General features: G+C 46.9%; 1 protein-coding gene across 1 annotated transcript; it reads right to left on the reverse strand.

Annotated features, from left to right (window-relative positions):
• Nucleotides 1-15,193: 15,193 nt before the first annotated feature.
• On the reverse strand, nt 15,194-18,224 carry LOC149462202 (uncharacterized). The gene is made up of 2 exons (XM_089677318.1): nt 17,842-18,224; nt 15,194-17,548 (listed from the first exon to the last, which is right to left on the reverse strand). The coding sequence occupies exon 2, from the start codon at nt 17,383-17,385 to the stop codon at nt 15,961-15,963; it is 1,425 nt and encodes a 474-aa protein (XP_089533444.1). The 5' UTR covers nt 17,386-17,548; nt 17,842-18,224; the 3' UTR covers nt 15,194-15,960.
• Between the last annotated feature and the right edge of the window lie 9,013 nt (nt 18,225-27,237).

The raw sequence follows: 27,237 nt of genomic DNA on the forward strand, positions 1-27,237 counted from the left end.
TAAACGTACAGTTTCCAGCCAACGGCAAACTGCTATTGACCGATTGTGCTAAATAAACTGACTTTCTGCTTCACAACCACTATTGTACGTTCAAAGAGTTAGATCCATTTACACTCCGGGTGGCGGTAATATTTTTTGGGTGATTAGTGCATTCCAGTGACATAAACGTACAGTTTCCAGCCAACGGCAAGCTGCAATTGACCGATTGTGCTAAATAAACGGACTTTCTGCTTCACAACCACTATTGTACGTTCAAAGAGTTAGATCCATTTACACGCCGGGTGGCGGTAATATTTTTTGGGTGATTAGTGCATTCCAGTGACATAAACGTACAGTTTCCAGCCAACGGCAAGCTGCAATTGACCGATTGTGCTAAATAAACTGACTTTCTGCTTCACAACCACTATTGTACGTTCAAAGAGTTAAATCCATATACACGCCGGGTGGCGGTAATACTTTTTGGGTGATTAGTGCATTCCAGTGACATAAACGTACAGTTTCCAGCCAACGGCAAGCTGCAATTGACCGATTGTGCTAAATAAACTGACTTTCTGCTTCACAACCACTATTATACGTTCAAAGAGTTAAATCCATATACACGCCGGGTGTCGGTAATATTTTTTGGGTGATTAGTGCATTCCAGTGACATAAACGTACAGTTTCCAGCCAACGGCAAGCTGCAATTGACCGATTGTGCTAAATAAACTGACTTTCTGCTTCACAACCACTATTGTACGTTCAAAGAGTTAAATCCATTTACATGCCGGGTGGCGGTAATATTTTTTGGGTGATTAGTGCATTCCAGTCACATAAACGTACAGTTTCCAGCCAACGGCAAGCTGCAATTGACCGATTGTGCTAAATAAACTGACTTTCTGCTTCACAACCACTATTGTACGTTCAAAGAGTTAGATCCATTTACACGCCGGGTGGCGGTAATATTTTTTGGGTGATTAGTGCATTCCAGTGACATAAACGTACAGTTTCCAGCCAACGGCAAGCTGCAATTGACCGATTGTGCTAAATAAACTGACTTTCTGCTTCACAACCACTATTGTACGTTCAAAGAGTTAAATCCATTTACACGCCGGCTGGCGGTAATATTTTTTGGGTGATTAGTGCATTCCAGTGACATAAACGTACAGTTTCCAGCCAACGGCAAGCTGCAATTGACCGATTGTGTACAATAAACTGACTTTCTGCTTCACAACCACTATTGTACGTTCAAAGAGTTAGATCCATTTACACGCCGGGTGGCGGTAATATTTTTTGGGTGATTAGTGCATTCCAGTGACATAAACGTACAGTTTCCAGCCAACGGCAAGCTGAAATTGACCGATTGTGCTAAATAAACTGACTTTCTGCTTCACAACCACTATTGTACGTTCAAAGAGTTAAATCCATATACACGCCGCGTGGCGGTAATATTTTTTGGGTGATTAGTGCATTCCAGTGACATAAACGTACAGTTTCCAGCCAACGGCAAGCTGCAATTGACCGATTGTGCTAAATAAACTGACTTTCTGCTTCACAACCACTATTGTACGTTCAAAGAGTTAGATCCATTTACACGCCAGGTGGCGGTAATATTTTTTGGGTGATTAGTGCATTCCAGTGACATAAACGTACAGTTTCCAGCCAACGGCAAGCTGCAATTGACCGATTGGGCTAAATAAACTGACTTTCTGCTTCACAACCACTATTGTACGTTCAAAGAGTTAAATCCATTTACACGCCGGCTGGCGGTAATATTTTTTGGGTGATTAGTGCATTCCAGTGACACAAACGTACAGTTTCCAGCCAACGGCAAGCTGCAATTGACCGATTGTGCTAAATAAACTGACTTTCTGCTTCACAACCACTATTGTACGTTCAAAGAGTTAGATCCATTTACACGCCGGGTGGCGGTAATATTTTTTGGGTGATTAGTGCATTCCAGTGACATAAACGTACAGTTTCCAGCCAACGGCAAGCTGCAATTGACCGATTGTGCTAAATAAACTGACTTTCTGCTTCACAACCACTATTGTACGTTCAAAGAGTTAAATCCATATACACGCCGGGTGGCGTAATATTTTTTGGGTGATTAGTGCATTCCAGTGACATAAACGTACAGTTTCCAGCCAACGGCAAGCTGCAATTGACCGATTGTGCTAAATAAACTGACTTTCTGCTTCACAACCACTATTGTACGTTCAAAGAGTTAGATCCATTTACACGCCGGGTGGCGGTAATATTTTTTGGGTGATTAGTGCATTCCAGTGACATAAACGTACAGTTTCCAGCCAACGGCAAGCTGCAATTGACCGATTGTGCTAAATAAACTGACTTTCTGCTTCACAACCACTATTGTACGTTCAAAGAGTTAAATCCATATACACGCCGGGTGGCGGTAATATTTTTTGGGTGATTAGTGCATTCCAGTGACATAAACGTACAGTTTCCAGCCAACAGCAAGCTGCAATTGACCGATTGTGTACAATAAACTGACTTTCTGCTTCACAACCACTATTGTACGTTCAAAGAGTTAGATCCATTTACACGCCGGGTGGCGGTAATATTTTTTGGGTGATTAGTGCATTCCAGTGACATAAACGTACAGTTTCCAGCCAACGGCAAGCTGCAATTGACCGATTGTGCTAAATAAACTGACTTTCTGCTTCACAACCACTATTGTACGTTCAAAGAGTTAAATCCATATACACGCCGGGTGGCGGTAATATTTTTTGGGTGATTAGTGCATTCCAGTGACATAAACGTACAGTTTCCAGCCAACGGCAAGCTGCAATTGACCGATTGTGCTAAATAAACTGACTTTCTGCTTCACAACCACTATTGTACGTTCAAAGAGTTAAATCCATATACACGCCGGGTGGCGGTAATATTTTTTGGGTGATTAGTGCATTCCAGTGACATAAACGTACAGTTTCCAGCCAACGGCAAGCTGCAATTGACCGATTGTGCTAAATAAACTGACTTTCTGCTTCACAACCACTATTGTACGTTCAAAGAGTTAGATCCATTTACACGCCGCGTGGCGATAATATTTTTTGGGTGATTAGTGCATTCCAGTGACATAAACGTACAGTTTCCAGCCAACGGCAAGCTGCAATTGACCGATTGTGTACAATAAACTGACTTTCTGCTTCACAACCACTATTGTACGTTCAAAGAGTTAGATCCATTTACACGCCGGGTGGCGGTAATATTTTTTGGGTGATTAGTGCATTCCAGTGACATAAACGTACAGTTTCCAGCCAACGGCAAGCTGCAATTGACCGACTGTGTACAATAAACTGACTTTTTGCTTCACAACCACTATTGTACGTTCAAAGAGTTAGATCCATTTACACGCCGGGTGGCGGTAATATTTTTTAGGTGATTAGTGCATTCCAGTGACATAAACGTACAGTTTCCAGCCAACGGCAAGCTGCAATTGACCGATTGTGCTAAATAAACTGACTTTCTGCTTCACAACCACTATTGTACGTTCAAAGAGTTAAATCCATATACACGCCGGGTGGCGGTAATATTTTTTGGGTGATTAGTGCATTCCAGTGACATAAACGTACAGTTTCCAGCCAACGGCAAGCTGCAATTGACCGATTGTGCTAAATAAACTGACTTTCTGCTTCACAACCACTATTGTACGTTCAAAGAGTTAAATCCATATACACGCCGGGTGGCGGTAATATTTTTTGGGTGATTAGTGCATTCCAGTGACATAAACGTACAGTTGCCAGCCAACGGCAAGCTGCAATTGACCGATTGTGCTAAATAAACTGACTTTCTGCTTCACAACCACTATTGTACGTTCAAAGAGTTAAATCCATTTACACGCCGGCTGGCGGTAATATTTTTTGGGTGATTAGTGCATTCCAGTGACATAAACGTACAGTTTCCAGCCAACGGCAAGCTGCAATTGACCGATTGTGCTAAATAAACTGACTTTCTGCTTCACAACCACTATTGTACGTTCAAAGAGTTAAATCCATATACACGCCGGGTGGCGGTAATATTTTTTGGGTGATTAGTGCATTCCAGTGACATAAACGTACAGTTTCCAGCCAACGGCAAGCTGCAATTGACCGATTGTGCTAAATAAACTGACTTTCTGCTTCACAACCACTATTGTACGTTCAAAGAGTTAAATCCATATACACGCCGGGTGGCGGTAATATTTTTTGGGTGATTAGTGCATTCCAGTGACATAAACGTACAGTTTCCAGCCAACGGCAAGCTGCAATTGACCGATTGTGCTAAATAAACTGACTTTCTGCTTCACAACCACTATTGTACGTTCAAAGAGTTAAATCCATATACACGCCGGGTGGCGGTAATATTTTTTGGGTGATTAGTGCATTCCAGTGACATAAACGTACAGTTGCCAGCCAACGGCAAGCTGCAATTGACCGATTGTGCTAAATAAACTGACTTTCTGCTTCACAACCACTATTGTACGTTCAAAGAGTTAAATCCATTTACACGCCGGCTGGCGGTAATATTTTTTGGGTGATTAGTGCATTCCAGTGACATAAACGTACAGTTTCCAGCCAACGGCAAGCTGCAATTGACCGATTGTGCTAAATAAACTGACTTTCTGCTTCACAACCACTATTGTACGTTCAAAGAGTTAAATCCATATACACGCCGGGTGGCGGTAATATTTTTTGGGTGATTAGTGCATTCCAGTGACATAAACGTACAGTTTCCAGCCAACGGCAAGCTGCAATTGACCGATTGTGCTAAATAAACTGACTTTCTGCTTCACAACCACTATTGTACGTTCAAAAAGTTAGATCCATTTACACGCCGGCTGGCGGTAATATTTTTTGGGTGATTAGTGCATTCCAGTGACATAAACGTACAGTTTCCAGCCAACGGCAAGCTGCAATTGACCGATTGTGCTAAATAAACTGACTTTCTGCTTCACAACCACTATTGTACGTTCAAAGAGTTAGATCCATTTACACGCCGGGTGGCGGTAATATTTTTTGGGTGATTAGTGCATTCCAGTGACATAAACGTACAGTTTCCAGCCAACGGCAAGCTGCAATTGACCGATTGTGTACAATAAACTGACTTTCTGCTTCACAACCACTATTGTACGTTCAAAGAGTTAAATCCATATACACGCCGGGTGGCGATAATATTTTTTGGGTGATTAGTGCATTCCAGTGACATAAACGTACAGTTTCCAGCCAACGGCAAGCTGCAATTGACCGATTGTGCTAAATAAACTGACTTTCTGCTTCACAACCACTATTGTACGTTCAAAGAGTTAAATCCATTTACACGCCGGGTGGCGGTAATATTTTTGGGGTGATTAGTGCATTCCAGTGACATAAACGTACAGTTTCCAGCCAACGGCAAGCTGAAATTGACCGATTGTGCTAAATAAACTGACTTTCTGCTTCACAACCACTATTGTACGTTCAAAGAGTTAAATCCATATACACGCCGGGTGGCGGTAATATTTTTTGGGTGATTAGTGCATTCCAGTGACATAAACGTACAGTTTCCAGCCAACGGCAAGCTGCAATTGACCGATTGTGTACAATAAACTGACTTTCTGCTTCACAACCACTATTGTACGTTCAAAAAGTTAGATCCATTTACACGCCGGCTGGCGGTAATATTTTTTGGGTGATTAGTGCATTCCAGTGACATAAACGTACAGTTTCCAGCCAACGGCAAGCTGCAATTGACCGATTGTGCTAAATAAACTGACTTTCTGCTTCACAGCCACTATTGTACGTTCAAAGAGTTAGATCCATTTACACGCCGGGTGGCGGTAATATTTTTTGGGTGATTAGTGCATTCCAGTGACATAAACGTACAGTTTCCAGCCAACGGCAAGCTGCAATTGACCGATTGTGTACAATAAACTGACTTTCTGCTTCACAACCACTATTGTACGTTCAAAGAGTTAAATCCATATACACGCCGGGTGGCGATAATATTTTTTGGGTGATTAGTGCATTCCAGTGACATAAACGTACAGTTTCCAGCCAACGGCAAGCTGCAATTGACCGATTGTGCTAAATAAACTGACTTTCTGCTTCACAACCACTATTGTACGTTCAAAGAGTTAGATCCATTTACACGCCGGGTGGCGGTAATATTTTTTGGGTGAATAGTGCATTCCAGTGACAGAAACGTACAGTTTCCAGCCAACGGCAAGCTGCAATTGACCGATTGTGTACAATAAACTGACTTTCTGCTTCACAACCACTATTGTACGTTCAAAGAGTTAGATCCATTTACACGCCGGGTGGCGGTAATATTTTTTGGGTGATTAGTGCATTCCAGTGACATAAACGTACAGTTTCCAGCCAACGGCAAGCTGCAATTGACCGATTGTGCTAAATAAACTGACTTTCTGCTTCACAACCACTATTGTATGTTCAAAGAGTTAAATCCATATACACGCCGGGTGGCGGTAATATTTTTTGGGTGATTAGTGCATTCCAGTGACATAAACGTACAGTTTCCAGCCAACGGCAAGCTGCAATTGACCGATTGTGCTAAATAAACTGACTTTCTGCTTCACAACCACTATTGTATGTTCAAAGAGTTAGATCCATTTACACGCCGGCTGGCGGTAATATTTTTTGGGTGATTAGTGCATTCCAGTGACAGCAACGTACAGTTTCCAGCCAACGGCAAGCTGCAATTGACCGATTGTGTACAATAAACTGACTTTCTGCTTCACAACCACTATTGTACGTTCAAAGAGTTAGATCCATTTACACGCCGGGTGGCGGTAATATTTTTTGGGTGATTAGTGCATTCCAGTGACATAAACGTACAGTTTCCAGCCAACGGCAAGCTGCAATTGACCGATTGTGCTAAATAAACTGACTTTCTGCTTCACAACCACTATTGTACGTTCAAAGAGTTAAATCCGGTTTTATTTTTGGGGTGCTTATTGAATTAAAGAGTATGTCAGACAACACGCAGAGGAGTGGCAGAGGAGGCAATGTTTCAGGAGCGAGCAGACGTGGCAGCAGAGGAAGGGGTCGAGGCAGCACTAGTCGCAGCCAGAGGCCAGTGCTCCCGGTGTCATCCAGCGGTCGTGTCTCCACCGACAACCCTGCCGTCATCGATTGGTTGACTCGGTCGTCTTCCTCTTCCCAGGTCACCTCTGACACCTACAGCCAATGGTCGGTGGGTACTTCAGACACAACCGTTAGTTGGCATGGCCCGGGAGCAAGCCCACTGAAATCACGTGTCCTCGACCTGCCCCTGTCCTTTGGTGTTCCCTCACCAAGCGAAGTATCACATGCTGTGGGCTCAGCCCCACTGTACAGTGAGGAAGAGCTAACAGAGGGCGGCCAGGAACGGGGGAAGACATCCGCCTCTTCAGCAGCCAGGCGAAGAAGTACTGGCGAAGAGAGTGGCTCGGTAGCCGGTCTAGAGACAGGTCTGTCTCCTGACCCACACGCAGCCGAGGGGGCTAGTAGTGACGCGGAGACCCTAATTGATGATGATGAGGCTGATCGCACTTGGCAGCCTCGTCGTCATCAGGCTATTGCTTCTGCATCATCAGGAGAAGAGGGTGCCAGCTTGCCAGCGAGCAAAACAGTCGGTGGGTTGCCCAGGAGGCAGCAGGGTCGCAGCAGTGTCAGTGGAGCCAAACGGCCACGGAGTAGAGCACCAGCTCCACTGCAGCCTACCACCATGGCCAGTAGTGGTGCCGGTGTGCACGGAGGAAGTAGCAGTCAGCCAGTGAGGAGTAGCGGGGGCAAAGTTTCCTACTCGGCGGTGTGGCAATTTTTCGTCAAGCCGCCCGAGGAAGTAAACGTAGCCGTATGTCGACTATGTGGCCAGAAAGTCAAGCGTGGCCAGGGGGCCAATGTTGGGACTACAGCGTTGCATCAGCATATGCAGCGTCGCCATTCGGTGGCCTGGGAAAACCGTGATAAAGATACGGCGGTTCTGCCTGCCCCAGCCCCCGCTCCATCACCCGCTCCGTTACTTGCTCCGTCACCCAACGTCAATCGCCCTCTATCAGCCAGTCAAGGCTCCAACACTTCTGCTGAGGGGAGTTGTCGCTCGTTGCCATCTTCCACTCGTTCAGATGCTCATTCTCCTGCTACTCCTCTTCACGGATTCCGTCAGCAGTCTTTCTTGGAATCCGTTTCCAAGAGACAACAGTTTGCGAGCACGCACCCGACGGTGCAGAAGCTGAACGTCCTCCTGTCCAAGTTGCTGGTGCTGCAGTCCCTCCCTTTCCAAGTGGTGGACTCAGCACCTTTCCGAGAAATGATGGCTTGTGCCGAGCCGCGGTGGAGAGTGCCAAGCCGTCATTTCTTCGCCAAAAAGGCAGTGCCAGCCCTGCATTCACATGTAGAAGAGATGGTGGGCCAGTCTTTGAGCATGTCGGTCTCTGCCAAAGTGCACGGCAGCGCCGACATGTGGAGCTGTAACTACGGTCAGGGACAGTACATGTCATTTACGGCCCACTGGGTGAACGTGGTGCCGGCACAGCCGCACCAGCAACTTGGACAGGTCACGCCGCTTTTGCCTCCACGTTTGCACGTTCTTGGTCCAGCAAAGATGTCCACCTCTACCACCTCTTCTTCCGCCGTGTCCTCAGCCGCCACCCCCGTGCCAAGTCCCATTACCCGACCGGCATATCACATGTGCAGGGCGCAACGGTGTCACGCTGTGCTGCACCTGGTATGCCTTGGCGAACGTAGTCACACGGGGAGGAACTTCTGAGTGTAATGAACAGAGAAATCGACAGATGGCTATCTCCGCGCAAACTGAAAATCGGAACCATGTTGACCGACAACGGAAAGAACATGGTGTCTGCTCTGCGTCAAGGAAGGTTGTGCCATGCGCCATGCATGGCTCACGTGTTCAATCTGGTTGTCAAGCGGTTCCTAAAATCCACCATCCCACTGCAAGACATCCTTAAAATGTCACGTAAACTTTGCATGCATTTCAGACATTCCTACACCGCAAAGCACACCCTCCTTGAGCTGCAGCGGCAGAACGGAATTCCACAGCATCGCCTGATCTGCGACGTTGCAACAAGGTGGAATTCAACCCTACATATGTTAGACCGCCTTTACGAACAGCGAAAGGCCATCACCGATTTCCTGATGTTACAAGGATAAAGGTACTCCCCTGTTTAACTTAGATGTCAGCCATTGGCAGCTCATGCGTGACACCTGCCGCTTGCTCAGGCCCTTTGAGGAGGCCACGCTATTCGTGAGTCGGCAGGACTATGGGATGAACGACGTCATTCCTCTGTTGCACGTCCTGGAACAAATGCTGTTAACAATGGCTGGTCAGGGTGCGGTAGACGTGGCGCACAGATCTCAACGCCACATGACCCCTGTGGGGGCAGGACAGGAAGAAGAGGAGGAGGTAGAGGAGGACATTGGTGCTCAGGAATTATTGAGTGAAATGGGTGGTTTTTCCACTCAGCGGACAGGAGTGGAGGAGCAGGAGCATCTGGTAGAGGAGGAGGAGGAGACAAAGGACCCAGACGCACCGTGGCAGTATGCTGTGGAGAAGGAGGCAGGGAGTCCCTCGCATTCCTTGGCTCAAATGGCCCATAGCATGCTCGGTTGCTTGCGTAGCGACAGCCGAATAATAACCATCAGACAGAGGGATGACTTTTGGCTGTCCACCTTGTTGGACCCTCGCTACCGTTCAAAAATGGTGGCCTTTTTCACACCTGCTGAGAGGGAGGCCAAAATAAAGTATTATAAAAACCACCTATGTAGTCAGTTGGTCTCTGCCTTTCTGCGCCAACGTCCATCCTCAGACACTGTGGGCCCTGTGCGCTCGCGTTCCGCTGCCATGGCAACAGGGGAGGGGTGGGGTGGTAGGAGCAGTGGCAGCTCCACCAGCAGCGGCTGCCTCAGTCTGCAGTCGATGATGAGTAGCTTTCTTCACCAGCGCAGTGAGGAAACTACTAACCAGCCGCAGCAGCAGCAGCATCAGGTGGACCTGGAGCAGGACATCAAACAACAGGCTTGGGCCTACTTGGACAGCACCCTGCCAACCGAGGTAGACAATCCCCTTGACTACTGGGCAACGAAACTTGACCTTTGGCCCCAACTAGCTGAATTTGCCCTTGAAAGGCTGTCATGCCTGGCCAGTAGCGTGGCATCGGAGCGCGTGTTTAGTGCGGCAGGAGGTATTGTAACTCCGCGGAGGACACGACTGTCCACCCAAAGTGTGGAGAGACTCACGTTTGTAAAAATGAATCAGGCGTGGATTAGTCTGGATTTCAAACCACCAGTTCCTGACACAACTGACCTAATAACCTAGCCGTTCAGGCCGCTCCCTGAACACCTCGGGAATTGCTTTGTATATCTGTCGCCTTAGAGGCCGCTGTCTGAACAGCTCATGAATTGCTTTCTATATGTGTCGCCTTTGAGGCCGCTGGCTGGACAGCTGATGAATTGATTTGTATATATGTACTTATTGTCCGCTGTCCGGACAGCTCATGAATTACGTTTTGTATATAGCCTTCCAAACCACTCTCAGAATAAGTCATGATATTCATGCTGTGTATAGCCTTATAGGCCAATGGTCAATCAAGTCATGATTGTTATAGTGTGTATAGCCTTATAGGCCGCCGTCTTTACAACTTTATAATTCCATGCAGTATATAGCCCTATCGGCCACTTTCTGGCATCCAGTTGCTGTAGCCCCCATCACCACACTGTGCCACGGGCCCCTGTACCGCCTTCTCATACTGCTGCCAGATCCATCCTCTGCCATGTGTGTCTTTGTCGTCTGCTCACGCTGCTGGGTTCCAGTTTTAAACCTAGGCCTGTGTATGGCTTCCGAATACTGCTGCCTCCACCGCCACCCTGCGCCATGTGCCTCTGTCGTCTGCTCACGCTGCTGACGGCTTCCGCTTTTTAACCGAGGCCTGTGTTTGGCTTCCGAATACTGCTGCATCCACCGCCACCCTGCGCCATGTGTCTCTGTCGTCTGCTCACGCTGCTGACGGCTTCCGCTTTTTAACCTAGGCCTGTGTATGGCTTCCGAATACTGCTGCCTCCACCGCCACCCTGCGCCATGTGCCACTTTCAGGTCTCCTTACACTGTTGGTGGGTTCCATTTTGTGATAGGGTGCTGTATGGCCTTCCATTGCTGCTGCCTCCACCGCCACCCTGCGCCATGTGCCTCTGTCGTCTGCTCACGCTGCTGACGGCTTCCGCTTTTTAACCGAGGCCTGTGTTTGGCTTCCGAATACTGCTGCATCCACCGCCACCCTGCGCCATGTGCCTCTGTCGTCTGCTCACGCTGCTGATGGCTTCCGCTTTTTAACCTAGGGCTGTGTATGGCTTCCGAATACTGCTGCCTCCACCGCCACCCTGCGCCATGTGCCACTTTCAGGTCTCCTTACACTGTTGGTGGGTTCCATTTTGTGATAGGGTGCTGTATGGCCTTCCATTGCTGCTGCCTCCACCGCCACCCTGCGCCATGTGCCTCTGTCGTCTGCTCACGCTGCTGACGGCTTCCGCTTTTTAACCTAGGGCTGTGTATGGCTTCCGAATACTGCTGCCTCCACCGCCACCCTGCGCCATGTGCCACTTTCAGGTCTCCTTACACTGTTGGTGGGTTCCATTTTGTGATAGGGTGCTGTATGGCCTTCCATTGCTGCTGCCTCCATCGCCACCCTGCGCCATGTGCCTCTGTCGTCTGCTCACGCTGCTGATGGCTTCCGCTTTTTAACCGAGGCCTGTGTTTGGCTTCCGAATACTGCTGCATCCACCGCCACCCTGCGCCATGTGTCTCTGTCGTCTGCTCACGCTGCTGACGGCTTCCGCTTTTTAACCTAGGCCTGTGTATGGCTTCCGAATACTGCTGCCTCCACCGCCACCCTGCGCCATGTGCCTCTGTCGTCTGCTCACGCTGCTGACGGCTTCCGCTTTTTAACCGAGGCCTGTGTTTGGCTTCCGAATACTGCTCCCTCCACCGCCACCCTGCGCCATGTGCCACTTTCAGGTCTCCTTACACTGTTGGTGGGTTCCATTTTGTGATAGGGTGCTGTATGGCCTTCCATTGCTGCTGCCTCCACCGCCACCCTGCGCCATGTGCCTCTGTCGTCTGCTCACGCTGCTGACGGCTTCCGCTTTTTAACCGAGGCCTGTGTTTGGCTTCCGAATACTGCTGCATCCACCGCCAGCCTGCGCCATGTGTCTATGTCGTCTGCTCACGCTGCTGACGGCTTCCGCTTTTTAACCTAGGCCTGTGTATGGCTTCCGAATACTGCTGCCTCCACCGCCACCCTGCGCCATGTGCCACTTTCAGGTCTCCTTACACTGTTGGTGGGTTCCATTTTGTGATAGGGTGCTGTATGGCCTTCCATTGCTGCTGCCTCCACCGCCACCCTGCGCCATGTGCCTCTGTCCTCTGCTCACGCTGCTGACGGCTTCCGCTTTTTAACCGAGGCCTGTGTTTGGATTCCGAATACTGCTGCATCCACCGCCACCCTGCGCCATGTGTCTCTGTCGTCTGCTCACGCTGCTGACGGCTTCCGCTTTTTAGCCTAGGCCTGTGTATGGCCTTCAATTGAAGCTGCTTCTGCTCCGCCACTCTGCCATTGGACTCTTGATAGTCATCTCCCCACGCTGCTGCTGGGGGGACTTTTTAACATAGGCCTCTGTATGGCCTTCAATTTTGGCTGCTTACGCTCCGCCACTCTGCCATGGGCCCCTGTACCGCCTCCTCATGCTGCTGCCAGGCCCGTAATCTGCCATGGGCCCCCGTACCGACTCCTCATGCTGCTGCCAGGCCCGTAATCTGTCATGGGCCCCTGTGCCGCCTCCTCATGCTGCTGCCAGGTCCAGAGTGTGTCATGTGTCCCTGTACGGCCTCCCATTGCTGCTGTCTCCATCGCCACACTCTGCCATATGCCACTTTCAGGTCTCCTCACACTGCTGGTGGGTTCCATTTTGTCATAGGGTGCTGTATGGCCTCCCATTGCTGCTGCCTCCACCGCCACACTGTGGCTCCACACTCTGGTTTTGGCCCCGTGACTGCCCAAATGAGTGAAGTGTGCGGTGATTCTAAGATCGACGGCACGCATCTGCATGTCATACTGACTGACAGTATTATTTCTCTTCCCCAGCAGACTCCAAGGGCATTTAAATTAAAGGTACAGTGTTCTGCACTAATATAAAGGCTCTCTGAAGCCTAGAAACACCCTTTTTATAAGTTAAATTCGCAGCGAATATATTCGGCACGAAGCGAATTTAATCAGCGAATTCGGCGAATCAGCCAAACCGAATTTTTGAATAATTTGCTCATCTCTAGTGGCAAACATCTTTCTTAACAAATAGGAGGAGGGTGAAGTTTTTTCAAAATTTGGCCACAATTAAAATTATATTATGGATTTATTGATGACATTGTGTTTATTTGGGAAGCGGGAACTGCAACACTTCCTCTCCCATCTTAACTGTAATGTGTATGATATCAAGTTGACAGGAAAATGGAGTAATGAAAAAGTACAGTTTTTTGATTTAGAAAAATACAAAATAGGAAACAAATTGGCTACTTGCACTAAGAGGTTGAAAGAAATGGGTATATTTCTACACATAATTGCCACCATCCTGGGTAGATTAAGGCGTTACTTAAAGGTCGGTTTGTACATATCAAATAGAATTGTGATAATTATGCTGATTTTATTTCCCATACAGATATGCTCATACAAAGATTTCAGGAAAAGGATTATAAGAAGTTAGAAAAAGTAAGAGAGGACGTTGGAAAGATAAAGAGAGAGAAACTTCTTCAGAGAGACCTAAATGTAATAGTAACAGGAAGGCAGAACTGGGTTTTATCACAGGCTTCAACCTACAGTATAGGCAGGTTGGGAAGAGTATTAGGAAGTTTTGGCCTATTTTGCTTAAAGATAATACCTTAAGGACTATTCTCCCAAATGAGCCATCTTTCATACACAAGAAAGCCCCAGGTTTCTTATTATTTAAATATTATTGTTAAAAATGTTTTAGACCCCCCCCCCCCCAAGAAAAATATTACATTTTTAGAAAGGGCTGGGTTTTTTAGATGTAAGGTGTATGTCATGTAAGACCACTCAGAATAAATATAGAAGAGAAGTGTTTCATTCATCTAATGAAAAATAATTAAAATTTGACAAGTTTATCACCTGCAGTTCTAGATTTGACACATACCTCTTGTCCTGTTCTTGTGCTTTGAACTATGTAGGGAGGACCACAAGATGTTTGCCAAAAATAATTTATGAACATATAACTAATATAAAGAAAGAACATAAACAACACAATGTGTCCAACTATTCTAGAATGATGCAGAATAAGGACCCCACTTTATTGACTTTCTGAGGAATAGATATAATTTTTAAGCACCGGAGGGGCATTGATATGCGCAAAAAGGTGTCTCAGAATGAAACCAGATGAATTTTTGCACTTAATACCCTTGCTCAATCAGGCTTGAACATCGACAAGTAATTTTTAGTTATATTTATTCTCTTTAGTCTCCCTTGTATCAAGTAATAATTTTAGATGGATGTTTTTATAGTAATTGCCTTCTGTCTTGGAAATTCGCTTTAACGAATTTCTCCTTACCGTGAGTACTCGCAGTTGGATGCGCAGAAATCCCCCATAAAGCTGTGCGAATCTTGCTTACCATGACTGCAGCTAAACTACACGATTCCTGCCCATCCAACTACTTTTAGCTCTGTTGAGATGTGGGGGTGGAGCTCCGTTACCCTAGAATGATCAAACGACACTCTCAGGATGGTGTTGCAATTCACATAAGGGCTGGTTTCAGACTCAGCTCTCTGTTTTATTAAAAATACACACATGCCCCCCACATGAATAAAGTCAATCCCCTCCCACCGAACAATGCAATGGGGAGTGCCTATACACAGGATGTACATTCCAATTGGAGCATAGCCTTTCCTATTATCTATCACTGGTCCTCCCCCATGAGCCTTCTGAGGTCAGCAGACTTCCTCCCCTTCCCATGAGCCCTCTGTGGATAGCATATCTCCTCCCCTTCCCCCCCATGAGCCATCTGAGGTCATATTTCCTGTCCTACTAGCTTCTATTGGTATGTAAATTCTTTGTACAAGCATTCCCTAAAAATATCAGTCTGTAGCTGGATGGGCCCGATACGATCTTTATTAAAACACATCCATCCAAGATACAGTTTCAAGTTGGTAATGGGCTGTAAGATATGCATAAGCCTACACGTGGAGTTCGTACCGCTTGGCGCCTTGCGTTATGAAGCCCATGTGGTACTATGCTGCTGATATGTGGATACAGGCCCACGGTCTACTGCCAGCGACATTCGCATCGAATGCCGTGGTGGTATACACGCCGGTCTATAAGCGCAGATCTGCCATCTCATCCATTACCAAGCTGAGTACTGTAATACATACATTGTACATGCGCATGGCCCAATTGCAGCCTTCAGAGCTTTAATTAAGCCACACGAGAGACATATGAATAACACGAATATATGACACATTTAAAGTTCGACCAACAATACAAAATTTCCATGACATTCCCTCCTGTTTTATCATATTCTCCTCGTGTCCCTTCTTGATCTTCTTCAGCTTGATGGGTGTAGTCTCAAAACCTCAAAGAGTTCCTGTAGTTGTCCCTGAGAATAAAGCTCCACGGGGTACCTGAAACAACAAGACCCGACGCAGACTCGACGCAAACAGGCTTGATTGAAGCAATGATCCTCAAGAGCGTTGGAACCTTCACTACAGGAAGGCTCTTGCAAAAACCACAAACAGACTTGTGGTATGAATAAGGCTTGTGATCCCACGGTGGTCTGGGGAGATCCAGCAACAGATTCTCAAATTGCCCCTGCAGACGGGGCCACACAAGGCTGGTCTCGACCCAGACAGTTTTCCAAATCGCAGACACAAACCATGATGAGGCTTGAAGCTTGCTTGAAGGTCTTGGAGAATGGGGTCTTCAGGGAGATAAATTAGAGGGAAGCCAGGACGTAATCTGTAGAGAAGGTGGTTGGTTGGTGAGGTCTTCCTCCGATCAGTGGTTGGAGTGGGATCCCAGGAGCGGGCATGGAGATGTGGTCGTCTGCCCGAGCTTGGCTTACACGGTCGATGAGGCAACAGGAACATCTCACCGCGGCATATAAAAGGCAGATGAAAAAGAGAAGCATCAGGACATATACTCCCACTTCCTTCAACCAAGATCCGATGGAGAACAGGAAATCTCCCAATCCTCCCAAACCCTTGAACGGATTCCAACCCTCACTAGCTATAGCTCTAGCTTTTCCCTGTAGTTCACTAACTTTGTCCATATGGGCCTGGACCTTGTCATCGGTGTCTTCTATCCAAGTACAACAATCCTCTCCGATGAACTCACAGAACCCCCCTTTGGCGGCTAAAAGATAATCAAGGGCCATCTTCTCCTGAAGCACTAAAATTCCCATCTGCCGTTGTTCTTGGGCAATTTCTTTGACAGCCTCTACGGTCTCGTTAAACATACTATCCACGATGACAGAAAAATTGTTCAGGCGCTTCATAAGTTCTATTCTCCATCCTGTCCATGAGGGGAACCAAGCCCATGCCTGGTCGCCCTCAGAGAACAGCTCCCTGTGAACTCTCCCTGCCATCCTTACCTTCTTGTGGACCATCAACTCTTCATGATCCATCACTACATAGGATGCTGGGACTAGCTTTATGAGGGCACACGAACCTTTCGCGTTCTGGGGAAATGTTCTATAGGCTGCCGAACCACACAGAAAATAGTATGGACCTGTCAGAGCAGAGCAGGAGGAGTTCCTCGTTCGGCCTCTGGCACTGAGCAACAGTTGCACAGACTGGGGGATTGCTCCCTCAGTCTGCACATCACATCCGTCCTTCCAACAAACGTGGTCTGGTCGGTCAGTGTTGTTACTCAGAAAGGAAGTCTGGTTAGTCAGATTGACAGTTATACCTCCCTCACAGGTGGTAGTCCCAACAAACTTGTTACCTGTGCCAAAGCTGATGTTAAAGCACACCTGAGGGCTGCCTAGCTGCCCAGTTACCCATAATGGACTGACGAGGGTCCTACAGGAGCTAGAGCTAATATTGGTGCTAAAACTGATGTTACCTGCTAAAAATTTGTCATTAAGTTCTACCGACAAATGTCTACGTGGGGGCTGACCAGGGGTCCCTTGCTTTTTCATGCCGACGCGGATGTCATATAGGGCATGAACAGCGGCCATTGCGGACATGTGATGACTGGGTGGGGGCTTAGAGCATACCCAACAGTTGGTTTTGTTGGCGGTTCTGGCTAAACGCAGGTGCATTTTAAATAAAAGGTTGGGGTATCTGCCGTCTTTTCCTCCGTTCACACACATGTATGACATACAAACAAAAAGAAAAAGGAAAATGACACCCCTCATTCTCTGGTGTAGCTGAAAAGCTTCTTGCAGTGGCTTGCGTGCACCCAGTTGTCTCGTCCCTCGAGTTTGAGTGAGGTAGGTGTCGTCAGCTGGACTTGGTATGGTCCGGTGAACCGTGGCTCGAGTCCGGTTCTTTGATGTTTCTTTAGGACGACCCAATCACCTGGCTCAATAGAAAGAACACCAGTTATTGCATTTGGATCGGGGAGCGATTCGCGAACCAGATGGTGTATCTTCTGCAGCTCCCGTTGCAGAGATTGCACATAACCTGTAAGCTGTGAATGCAAAGACGACAACTGTTGAGGAAAGTACAACCCTGTTTTGGGAGGTCCCCCAAACAACACCTCGTAGGGTGACAGCCCATGTGGTTGCCGAGGGGCATTCCGGATGGAATAGGGGGCAATGGGGGGACACTCAGGCCAAGGTTTTTGGGTATCGGAAGACGTTCAACCTTACCGTTACTCTCGGGATGATATGGGGTGTGTCGCCGCTGACTCCAGTTCCACCAAAGAAATGCAGTCGTGTCCTTTGGAAGAGAGGTTAATAGTGGACAAAGAAGACATGTTAGCAGAAGAGGTGTTAGTATTGTTAGTCGTGTTGCAAAATTCAGCACTGTCATTGCTGTCCCCCCCCCCCTTCTCATCTTCCAACACAGGAAGAAGAGAAGCTGGGTTAAGAATAGTGCATCGTTTGATAGTGAGGTTAGTAGGGGTTAGGAGGGCTTTCCCCTGAGAGGGGTACCTTGCCTTGGATGTCCTGTTTTCGCAGGACCGTTCTTGCTGCACCGGTGTCGGTGAGGCAAGGGAGGGGATATTTTAATTCCTCTAGAAAAAGATGGATCTGGGCCGACATCGATTTGTCAACTTCCTATGAGGATTCATAGGAGTTACTTACCATGGTGGTCATAGGGGCGGAGGACTCATCAGGAATGAACTGCCACCGACCTTTAGGTAATTGGGGACAGCTCCTCCTCATGGTGGCACTGGAAGCACCTGGGTGGGGGCCTATCCTTCCTGTGACCCAGATCCCTTGGTTTTTCGTGTGGGGTCTGGGACATAAGAACTTTGGCCTTGTCTTGTTTTCTTCTATCCATTTCCCTCTCTATTGCCGCAAGGGTGGAAAGGATAGCAGGGATAGACATCTCATTATATTCGGGTCGGGCCAGAACCAGCCTTTCCCGAATTTTAATATTGATGCCTTCCAAAAATTTGGCCCGCAACAGAATGTGCGTCGCGGTCACCTTTACCCCTTCAGTTGGAGCATCAGGTCCAACTTCCAGATCCGCATCCAGTGCTGTCTGCTTGAGACGGCGCCAGAAGCAGGCGCTTTCCTCATTAGGACCCTGGGTGAGCTTCATCATGTCCGTAGTAGAGGTAGCACCATACATTTCTGGAAGCTTTGCCTTTAGCTGTGTACAGAACTCTTTTCCCCCTGAAGTCATCTCCTCATGAGTGGTTATAGAGCACCCTGCAATCACTGTACTGGCCACTTCCATGCCCACCTTAGCCCGCAGGATCTGCGCACAATCTGACCCGCTCATACCATAGCTGAACTGGTTTTGTCCAAACATTCGAGCAAATCCTCTCGGATTGACTCGATAGTCCGGGAGCTCAGCCAGAATAGTGCGGATCTCTGCTGGGGTGAAGGGGACATGCCAAACTACCCGTTCCCCTAAAGTCCGTTCCCCCCGTGCATTGGGAGGACCTTCAAATTGCTGCACTCTGACTGGATAGGCCTCGGTCTGGGAAGAGTGCAAGGGCTGGCCCAGCTTCATCGGTGGGCTTAGATTAACCACCTCGCTTACTGCACCTTCAGGTTTGAGGTCCCTCAGATCAGGGTATAGCTGGGGCGCAGGGGTCTGATCAGTGGTTCGTAGCGCTTTGATGCAATCCGCCCTGTTTCTTAACCGGGTGTCTATTCCCCTTGATTCACAGATAGTCTGTAAATCTGTTGTTGAGAAGACTTCATAGTTGGAAACAGAAGGAGCTGGGGTGAAGCAGGAAGAAGGGAGAGGTAGAGGTAGAGGTAGAGGCTGAGGCATAGATACAGAAGACACAGAAGGTACATCAAGAGTGATGTCACTAACAGAAGAGACAGGTGCAGTTATACTTATCTCACCCACTGTTGGTTGTTCGGGAACCCCAGCAGACCCTGATCCTGCCTGCCTTAGTAGAGTCAGCCCTGAAAGAGCTTCCTCCACCTCTGACACTGGATCCTCCTGTTTTATTCCCTCTGGAGGCCAGGTATACATCACCTGGTTCTTCCGGACAGACACCAGTTTATGTATGCCCTGCTTCCCTAATCGGATTGACCTGTGAAGCCATAGCTGTGCGATCTCTAGTTCTGACGCCTGCATCCGTGGTTCAAATTCAGAGATGAATTTTTCCCACCTCCATGCGTCAAATGTACCTTCCCAGGGAATTTCCCATCTGGTACCCTTCGACCATTTATTCCACCTTTTGAGGGGTTCTGTAGACTTCCCCCCCAAACTCACCTTCATCAGTTGTGCAGCTGTCCTTACCCTGAAGAGGGCTGCTTCCCCCTCTCTCTTCATGGACTGACTACTGCCCATCGTGACTAGTCACTGGTATATATCCCGCGTCCGGGTACCTGTTTACCCCCTGGAGCACTCGGTGGGATCCTACCGAGAGGCCTGATTCCACCACTTTCCCAGCACAGCGTAATTTATGTGATACTTATCGATCACCCGAAGCGCATCAAGTGGCGGTCAGACTGAGAGCACACCTCCCACTCCCACAGCGCAATTTATGTGATCCTGACCACCCGAAGTGTTTGTGGTAACCAGGCTAAGTGTTATACTTCCCTGAACCACCCACTCGCACAGCGTAATTTATGTGGTTCTCATCACCCACTGTGTTTGGCAGGCCACACCGCACAATGATGAAAGTGGCTTTTCTCTCCCTGCACACAGTAGCTAACACAAGTCAAAACAAAAAGAGGGGTTCTTGGATGTTACTTAGGGGTCACTGGTTGGCCAGAAACCTGCTAACTGACCTTTAGGAAATTTGTGTAAAGAAAAAACTTTCCTAATACACACAGAAAAACCCCTTCTCAACCTAAAAAAACCGTTAAAAAGGACAAAGTGGATCCTTATGAAAAACACGGGACGTTTCACAGTAAAACAATTACACAGAGGTAAACCGAAAAACTGCGCCAAAAGTAACCTTGTTGTTGACGCAAAAATCACTCATACCAGCACCGCTAAACGAACTGCGCTACACACGCAATCTTCACTGCAACCACCTAAAACCGTTTACACAAAAAGTCTGCTGGACGCGAAACACGTGACACAGCAGCTTAAAACAAACCCGCTTTACAATAAGGAACTACTTTTAACAGGAAAAACACAAGAAAAACATAATCACTATACAAGAAATCTATGTGCAAAAACCCAGACTTCACCGCGCTCACTAAATGTGGAACACGTGAGGGGAAAACTCGCTTAACACACTTTAAATTGGCTGGCAATACGCAAATTTAAAGCTAAAAGCAAACAAATGAAACTAAAAAATTTGGATTAAAAACACAATATGGCTCAAATGAATATAGGAAACTTCATGCACATTGCATAGAGATTACTGCACATGTGGTACTCAACAAAATGGCCACCAAACAAAAGGAGCACATGTGGTTAGTCAAGAAAATGACCCCCCACAGGGAAGCACATGGTAGAAACTAGAATGGCCCCCCCACAGGGAAGCACATGGTAGAAACTAGAATGGCCCCCCCACAGGGAAGCACATGGTAGAAACTAGAATGGCCCCCCCACAGGGAAGCACATGGTAGAAACTAGAATGGCCCCCCCACAGGGAAGCACATGGTAGAAACTAGAATGGCCCCCCCACAGGGAAGCACATGGTAGAAACTAGCCTCAAAATTGCCTCTAACCTCTTACATAAAACAGACTTTTGGACAGAACATACACTGGGCAATTACACAACAATATGCAGTACACATACAACACAATTTGGCACAATCACAGAACAGACATAAAACACCAACATATCACACTAACATGCACATGTAACAGAAAGGACCCCCTGCTGCATGCTTGCTGGGAGCAGTAGTACCACAAAACACTGCACAGACTACATACACACAGAGATCTTACAGCAGTTAACAATTAACCTAAACCTTTCAGCACTGTAATAATTACCTCACGTGGAGGGGGTAAAGCAATCACCACAGTACCTACAACCCACAAATACTTACCTAACACTATGCAACAACTTTTACCCACTAAAACATATACCCGTTTAATTTTTGGTTGGAAGATTTTTAAACTTGACCAAATCCAGCCAACCAAACCCACCCCTCTGCTGCTCTCCGCGGAGACAAACCCTTGTCTTTCACCCACAAATCAAGAGTTTAGGACAAAAAAAACTAGGTCCTTGCTAAGCGGTAATTCTTGTTAGCTAACAGAGAGCGAAATCAGCCACACGAACGCGCAAAAAGCGATCCTCTTAATGGCAGAGAGACCTGAAATGTGCCGGCATACTTTTTGCTAGTTCATGATGGCCCATTCCCCCCTCGTTCTTGGTTAGCTATGCAAGAATACGCGTTAGTATCCACCAGGCTCGCCAAACTGTCTTGGAAATTCGCTTTAACGAATTTCTCCTTACCGTGAGTACTCGCAGTTGGATGCGCAGAAATCCCCCATAAAGCTGTGCGAATCTTGCTTACCATGACTGCAGCTAAACTACACGATTCCTGCCCATCCAACTACTTTTAGCTCTGTTGAGATGTGGGGGTGGAGCTCCGTTACCCTAGAATGATCAAACGACACTCTCAGGATGGTGTTGCAATTCACATAAGGGCTGGTTTCAGACTCAGCTCTCTGTTTTATTAAAAATACACACATGCCCCCCACATGAATAAAGTCAATCCCCTCCCACCGAACAATGCAATGGGGAGTGCCTATACACAGGATGTACATTCCAATTGGAGCATAGCCTTTCCTATTATCTATCACTGGTCCTCCCCCATGAGCCTTCTGAGGTCAGCAGACTTCCTCCCCTTCCCATGAGCCCTCTGTGGAGAGCATATCTCCTCCCCTTCCCCCCCATGAGCCATCTGAGGTCATATTTCCTGTCCTACTAGCTTCTATTGGTATGTAAATTCTTTGTACAAGCATTCCCTAAAAATATCAGTCTGTAGCTGGATGGGCCCGATACGATCTTTATTAAAACACATCCATCCAAGATACAGTTTCAAGTTGGTAATGGGTTGTAAGATATGCATAAGCCTACACGTGGAGTTCGTACCGCTTGGCGCCTTGCGTTATGAAGCCCATGTGGTACTATGCTGCTGATATGTGGATACAGGCCCACGGTCTACTGCCAGCGACATTCGCATCGAATGCCGTGGTGGTATACACGCCGGTCTATAAGCGCAGATCTGCCATCTCATCCATTACCAAGCTGAGTACTGTAATACATACATTGTACATGCGCATGGCCCAATTGCAGCCTTCAGAGCTTTAATTAAGCCACACGAGAGACATATGAATAACACGAATATATGACACATTTAAAGTTCGACCAACAATACAAAATTTCCATGACACTTCTAGGTGACAACCATATGAGTATCCAGTATCTAGAAGTTATTATGTGGCCATTGCTATGTACTTTGACCACGAGAGTGTGGGAATTCTGGTGTGGCTGCTGATATGTTGATAGCCATTAGATGGCATTAGACTCCTTTTTTCGTTTAAAATAGTTTTTATGTACTAAAAAAGTTTTTTAAGCTTTGATAGATAAAGCATGTTCACTGATATGGTTTTATAAGTATATGCAAAGCAATGGAGGAATCTAATACAAGATTGCCACTCTTTTCATATATTTATTGGATCGATTGGGCATTATGTAAATTTAAGACATCCCTTTTGGTGGATGGGTATAAAAAGACTTTCCAAGTTGGCCACGGCTGAGCTTCCTGATGATGCGAAATGCATTGAGGCCCAGCTATTGCCATCACTTCTGTTCCCTTCTATACGTCACTTCTGATGGTTGGAGCTGGCCGGTAGAACGCATGCCAGCTCAGATATAGCGAGCAGTGGTGCGCAGTATTTGGTTCATTCCATGCCCATTGAAAGTGCCGCTGGCACTGTAGAGTGTGAGTGCAATATATATATTTTTTATGCTTTTCTGGATTTTAAATAAACTTGCTGCACTACAGAAGCCTCTCTTTGAGTGTTTGTGCTGTTATACCCTGCATGCAAGAAATTGCCATGGAGAAGACTGTGCAGACACTGGCCACTCTGCTATAGTGGAATATGATTTGCCTTCTGATATTAAATATCTGGTGAGTTATTACTCTCACTGCATGTTGTGAACACATTTGGATTATTGGATCACTCAGTCTTTGCTGGCTTTTATGGGCACATGGTGTGGAAAGTTACTGTGTGGGATTACTATACGGCCTTTTTTCTTTTATGGACACTTTAACATTTATCTTGATATCTTTTGATGTTGAATATTGTTTATATTATTAGAATTATTTATGTGAGTAATATTTATTGCAACATTTGACATGAGTAGCACCTTTTCTCAAATTAAGAAATTATAAACCTAACAAATGCATCCAAAATAAAACAAAGCAAAGTTTTCCACCATGTACGTGGATAGACTTTTTTTTCTCAGACATCCTCACATCCAGTATAGAGCTACAGTCTTTATGACACCAGAGGACCTTAGACCCCTGGAACATGGAGGAGAAGAGACTGTAGGAACTGATCCAGCAGTGCAGAGAAACCTGCAGGACTGAAGGATTGGGTAAGTCCCCCAGACAAAAACAAACAGTTGATCATTGCAGTGTGGATTCAATGGATTTTTAAGTTTCCTGGAGTATTACTTTTATGTGATCAGATATTGCCTTGAAAAGTCCCATTGCTTTACTACAATTTTATGTTATGTTGTAGGACATAGAGCTCCAAATGGCTGATACATACCGTATTTGCCGGCGTATAAGACGACTTTTTACCCCTTGAAAATCTTCTCAAAAGTCGGGGGTCGTCTTATACGCCGGTATACGGCATACTGACACTTTTTAGGGGGGCGGCGCGTTGCCGCTGCCGCCCCCCCCTTCCCCCAATGGAAGGGACACTAAGTACAGGGGTGGGCAGCGGCTGTTTCTTACCTGGTTCCGGTCCCACGACGATCCGGTCCAGGAAGCGCGGCTGCGCCTTCAGTTCGGCCACTGGATGTTCGTGCGGCTGCTCGGCTCCGCCTCCTCACCAGTGATTGGCCGCCAGAACTGTAGCTCAGGAAAGGCACACAGGCGGCCAATCACCGGCGAGGGGGTGGAGCCGAGCGGCCCCGCGAAAATCGAGTGCAGGACCAGCAGGTAAGTGGTCAGTGTAGAGGTGCTGCTGCAACCACATATGCTGGCTGCAGCAGCACCATACGAGAACAGGGTCAGCAAGTGTCAGTGGGAGGAATAGTGCCCCATCATTGGTGTCACTGATACCAATGATCGAGCACTATTCCTCCCACTGACACCAACGATGGGGCACTATTCCTCCCACTGACACCAACGATGGGGCACTATTCCTCCCCCCCACTGACACCAACGATGGGGCACTATTCCTCCCCCCCACTGACACCAACGATGGGGCACTATTCCTCCCCCCCACTGACACCAACGATGGGGCACTATTCCTCCCCCCCACTGACATCAACGATGGGGCACTATTCCCCCCCCCCACTGACACCAATGATGGGGCACTATTCCACCCCCCACTGACACCAATGATGGGACACCATTCCTCCCACTGACACCAATGTTGGGACACCATTCCTCCCACTGACACCAATGATGGGGCACCATTCCCCCCACTGATACCAATGATGGGGCACTATTCCCCCCACTGATACTAATGATGGGGCCCTATTCCTGCCACTGATACCAATGATGGGGCACTATTCCCCCCACTGATACTAATGATGGGGCACTATTCCTCCCACTGACACCAATGATGGGGCACTATTCCTCCCACTGATACTAATGATGGGGCACTATTCCTGCCACTAATGCCAATGATGGGGCACTATTCCTGCCACTGATACCAATGATGGGGCACTATTCCTGCCACTGATACCAATGATGGGGCACTATTCCTCCCACTGATACCAATGATGGGGCACTATTCCTGCCACTGATACCAATGATGGGGCACTATTCCTGCCACTGATACCAATGATGGGGCACTATTCCTGCCACTGGTGTGCATTGGAAGAGGGGTAGTCTTATACGGCGAGTATAGCTCAAACACTAAATTTTAGCAGGAAAAGTAGGGGGGTCGTCTTATACGCCCAGTCGTCTTATACGCCGGCAAATACGGTACATTATATGCAGTTCACTGCATCCTACCCAACATGTCCTATAATAAAAAAGGCCAACGTGTAGTCTATATTCTCACACATATTAATGCAAAACAGTACCACCCAGCATGCACTCATAGGCATTGATCTACTAAAGGTAAAAAGGATGTTCACTTTGCAAGGGAATTTTACCCTAGCTTAGTGAATGAGGCAAAACACCACTGACTTCCATCATCCAATCATGTTCAAGTAAAAAAACTTTTTTTTTCCTTCCATGCGATTGGGTATTCTTTGCTAAATTAATTTTTGCCACATTCGCTAAGCTATAAGCAAAGCTTCCATGTCTTCCTTGGATCATAAAAGATCAAAGGAGCAGAACAGTTTAAAGCGGAACTTCACCCAAAAGGGAAAGTCTTGCTTTAGGTCCTCCTTCCCCCCTCCTCTATCACATTTGGCAGATCATTATTTTATGGGGGGGGGATGGGTATCTCTTTTTTGCCAGCACCCCTCTGGGACACATCACAGGTCCCAGAAGGCTGCGGTACCATTCTCAAAGTACAGGATGCCTCACGCATGTACAGTAGGAAGCCGGCTGTGAAGCCACAAGCTGTCACAGTCCGCATTCCACACTAAAGATGCCAAAGCCAAGACCCTGAAGACTGGAGAAGAACCAGTTTGGGTGAGGACAGCACTGGATCCCTGGGCAGGTAAGTGTCCCTTTATTAAAAGTCAACAGCTACAGAATTTGTAGCTACTGACTTTAAATAGCTTTTTTTTCTAGAGCGAAGAATTGTTTTAATATGAACGCTCTTGTATAAAGTATGGCTGGATTCAGACATTATCAGAGACTTGTACACTACACTATTTTAATAAAGGACTTGAAAATGTTCCAACTAAATTGTGTGATTATTCACTTTAGTTCAGTTATCCAACCATGTGCAGATGAATTCAGTAAACAGATTTTTTTTTTACATCTTATTGTGTAAACATTCTCAAAAACGTTCAGCCTCACTATCTTGCACTGTTCTGTATCTTTTACTGGCCATTATCCATGCTTTGCTATCCTACATCTATCTTAATCTTTGTGTTTTCATGTTCCTCTCCTCCCTCTCAAAAGGTAAACTCCATGCAAACCATTGGATCAAGTTAACTGGTTATTCAAAACGTGTTTTTTAAATACTTCTGGTGCCTTTAATTTCATATTTTCTTACACACCAGGCCTCACGCACTGAGGGAATTACAGCGCTGTGAGCTAGCAACACTCTATATCATTGCATAGTACTTGTCAGTGTAAGCATAGGATAACTTAATTAGTGTGCTACTGCTCCTTCATTATTCAAACAGAAGACTGAAGCAAGAAAAGTGATCAAGAAACCTGGGCAAACTACCATCATTTTGGGAAAATGGGTTTTGTGACTTGGGTGTGTAATGGATGCTTGAACTTAATACAGTAGACCATAAATGCAGGGCATATATTTGAGGTCTAGAGATTGATTCTAGCTTGAAG

This window comes from Staurois parvus, unplaced genomic scaffold (assembly GCF_062004578.1).
Source record: "Staurois parvus isolate SC_StPar_1 unplaced genomic scaffold, SC_StPar_1.0 ptg000183l, whole genome shotgun sequence".
In the NCBI taxonomy this organism is placed as follows: domain Eukaryota; kingdom Metazoa; phylum Chordata; class Amphibia; order Anura; family Ranidae; genus Staurois; species Staurois parvus.

Excerpts from the sequence above, each read along its gene's own strand:
- LOC149462202 (XM_089677318.1), bottom strand. The coding sequence starts at position 17,385 with ATGAGGGGTGTCATTTTCCTTTTTCTTTTTGTTTGTATGTCATACATG.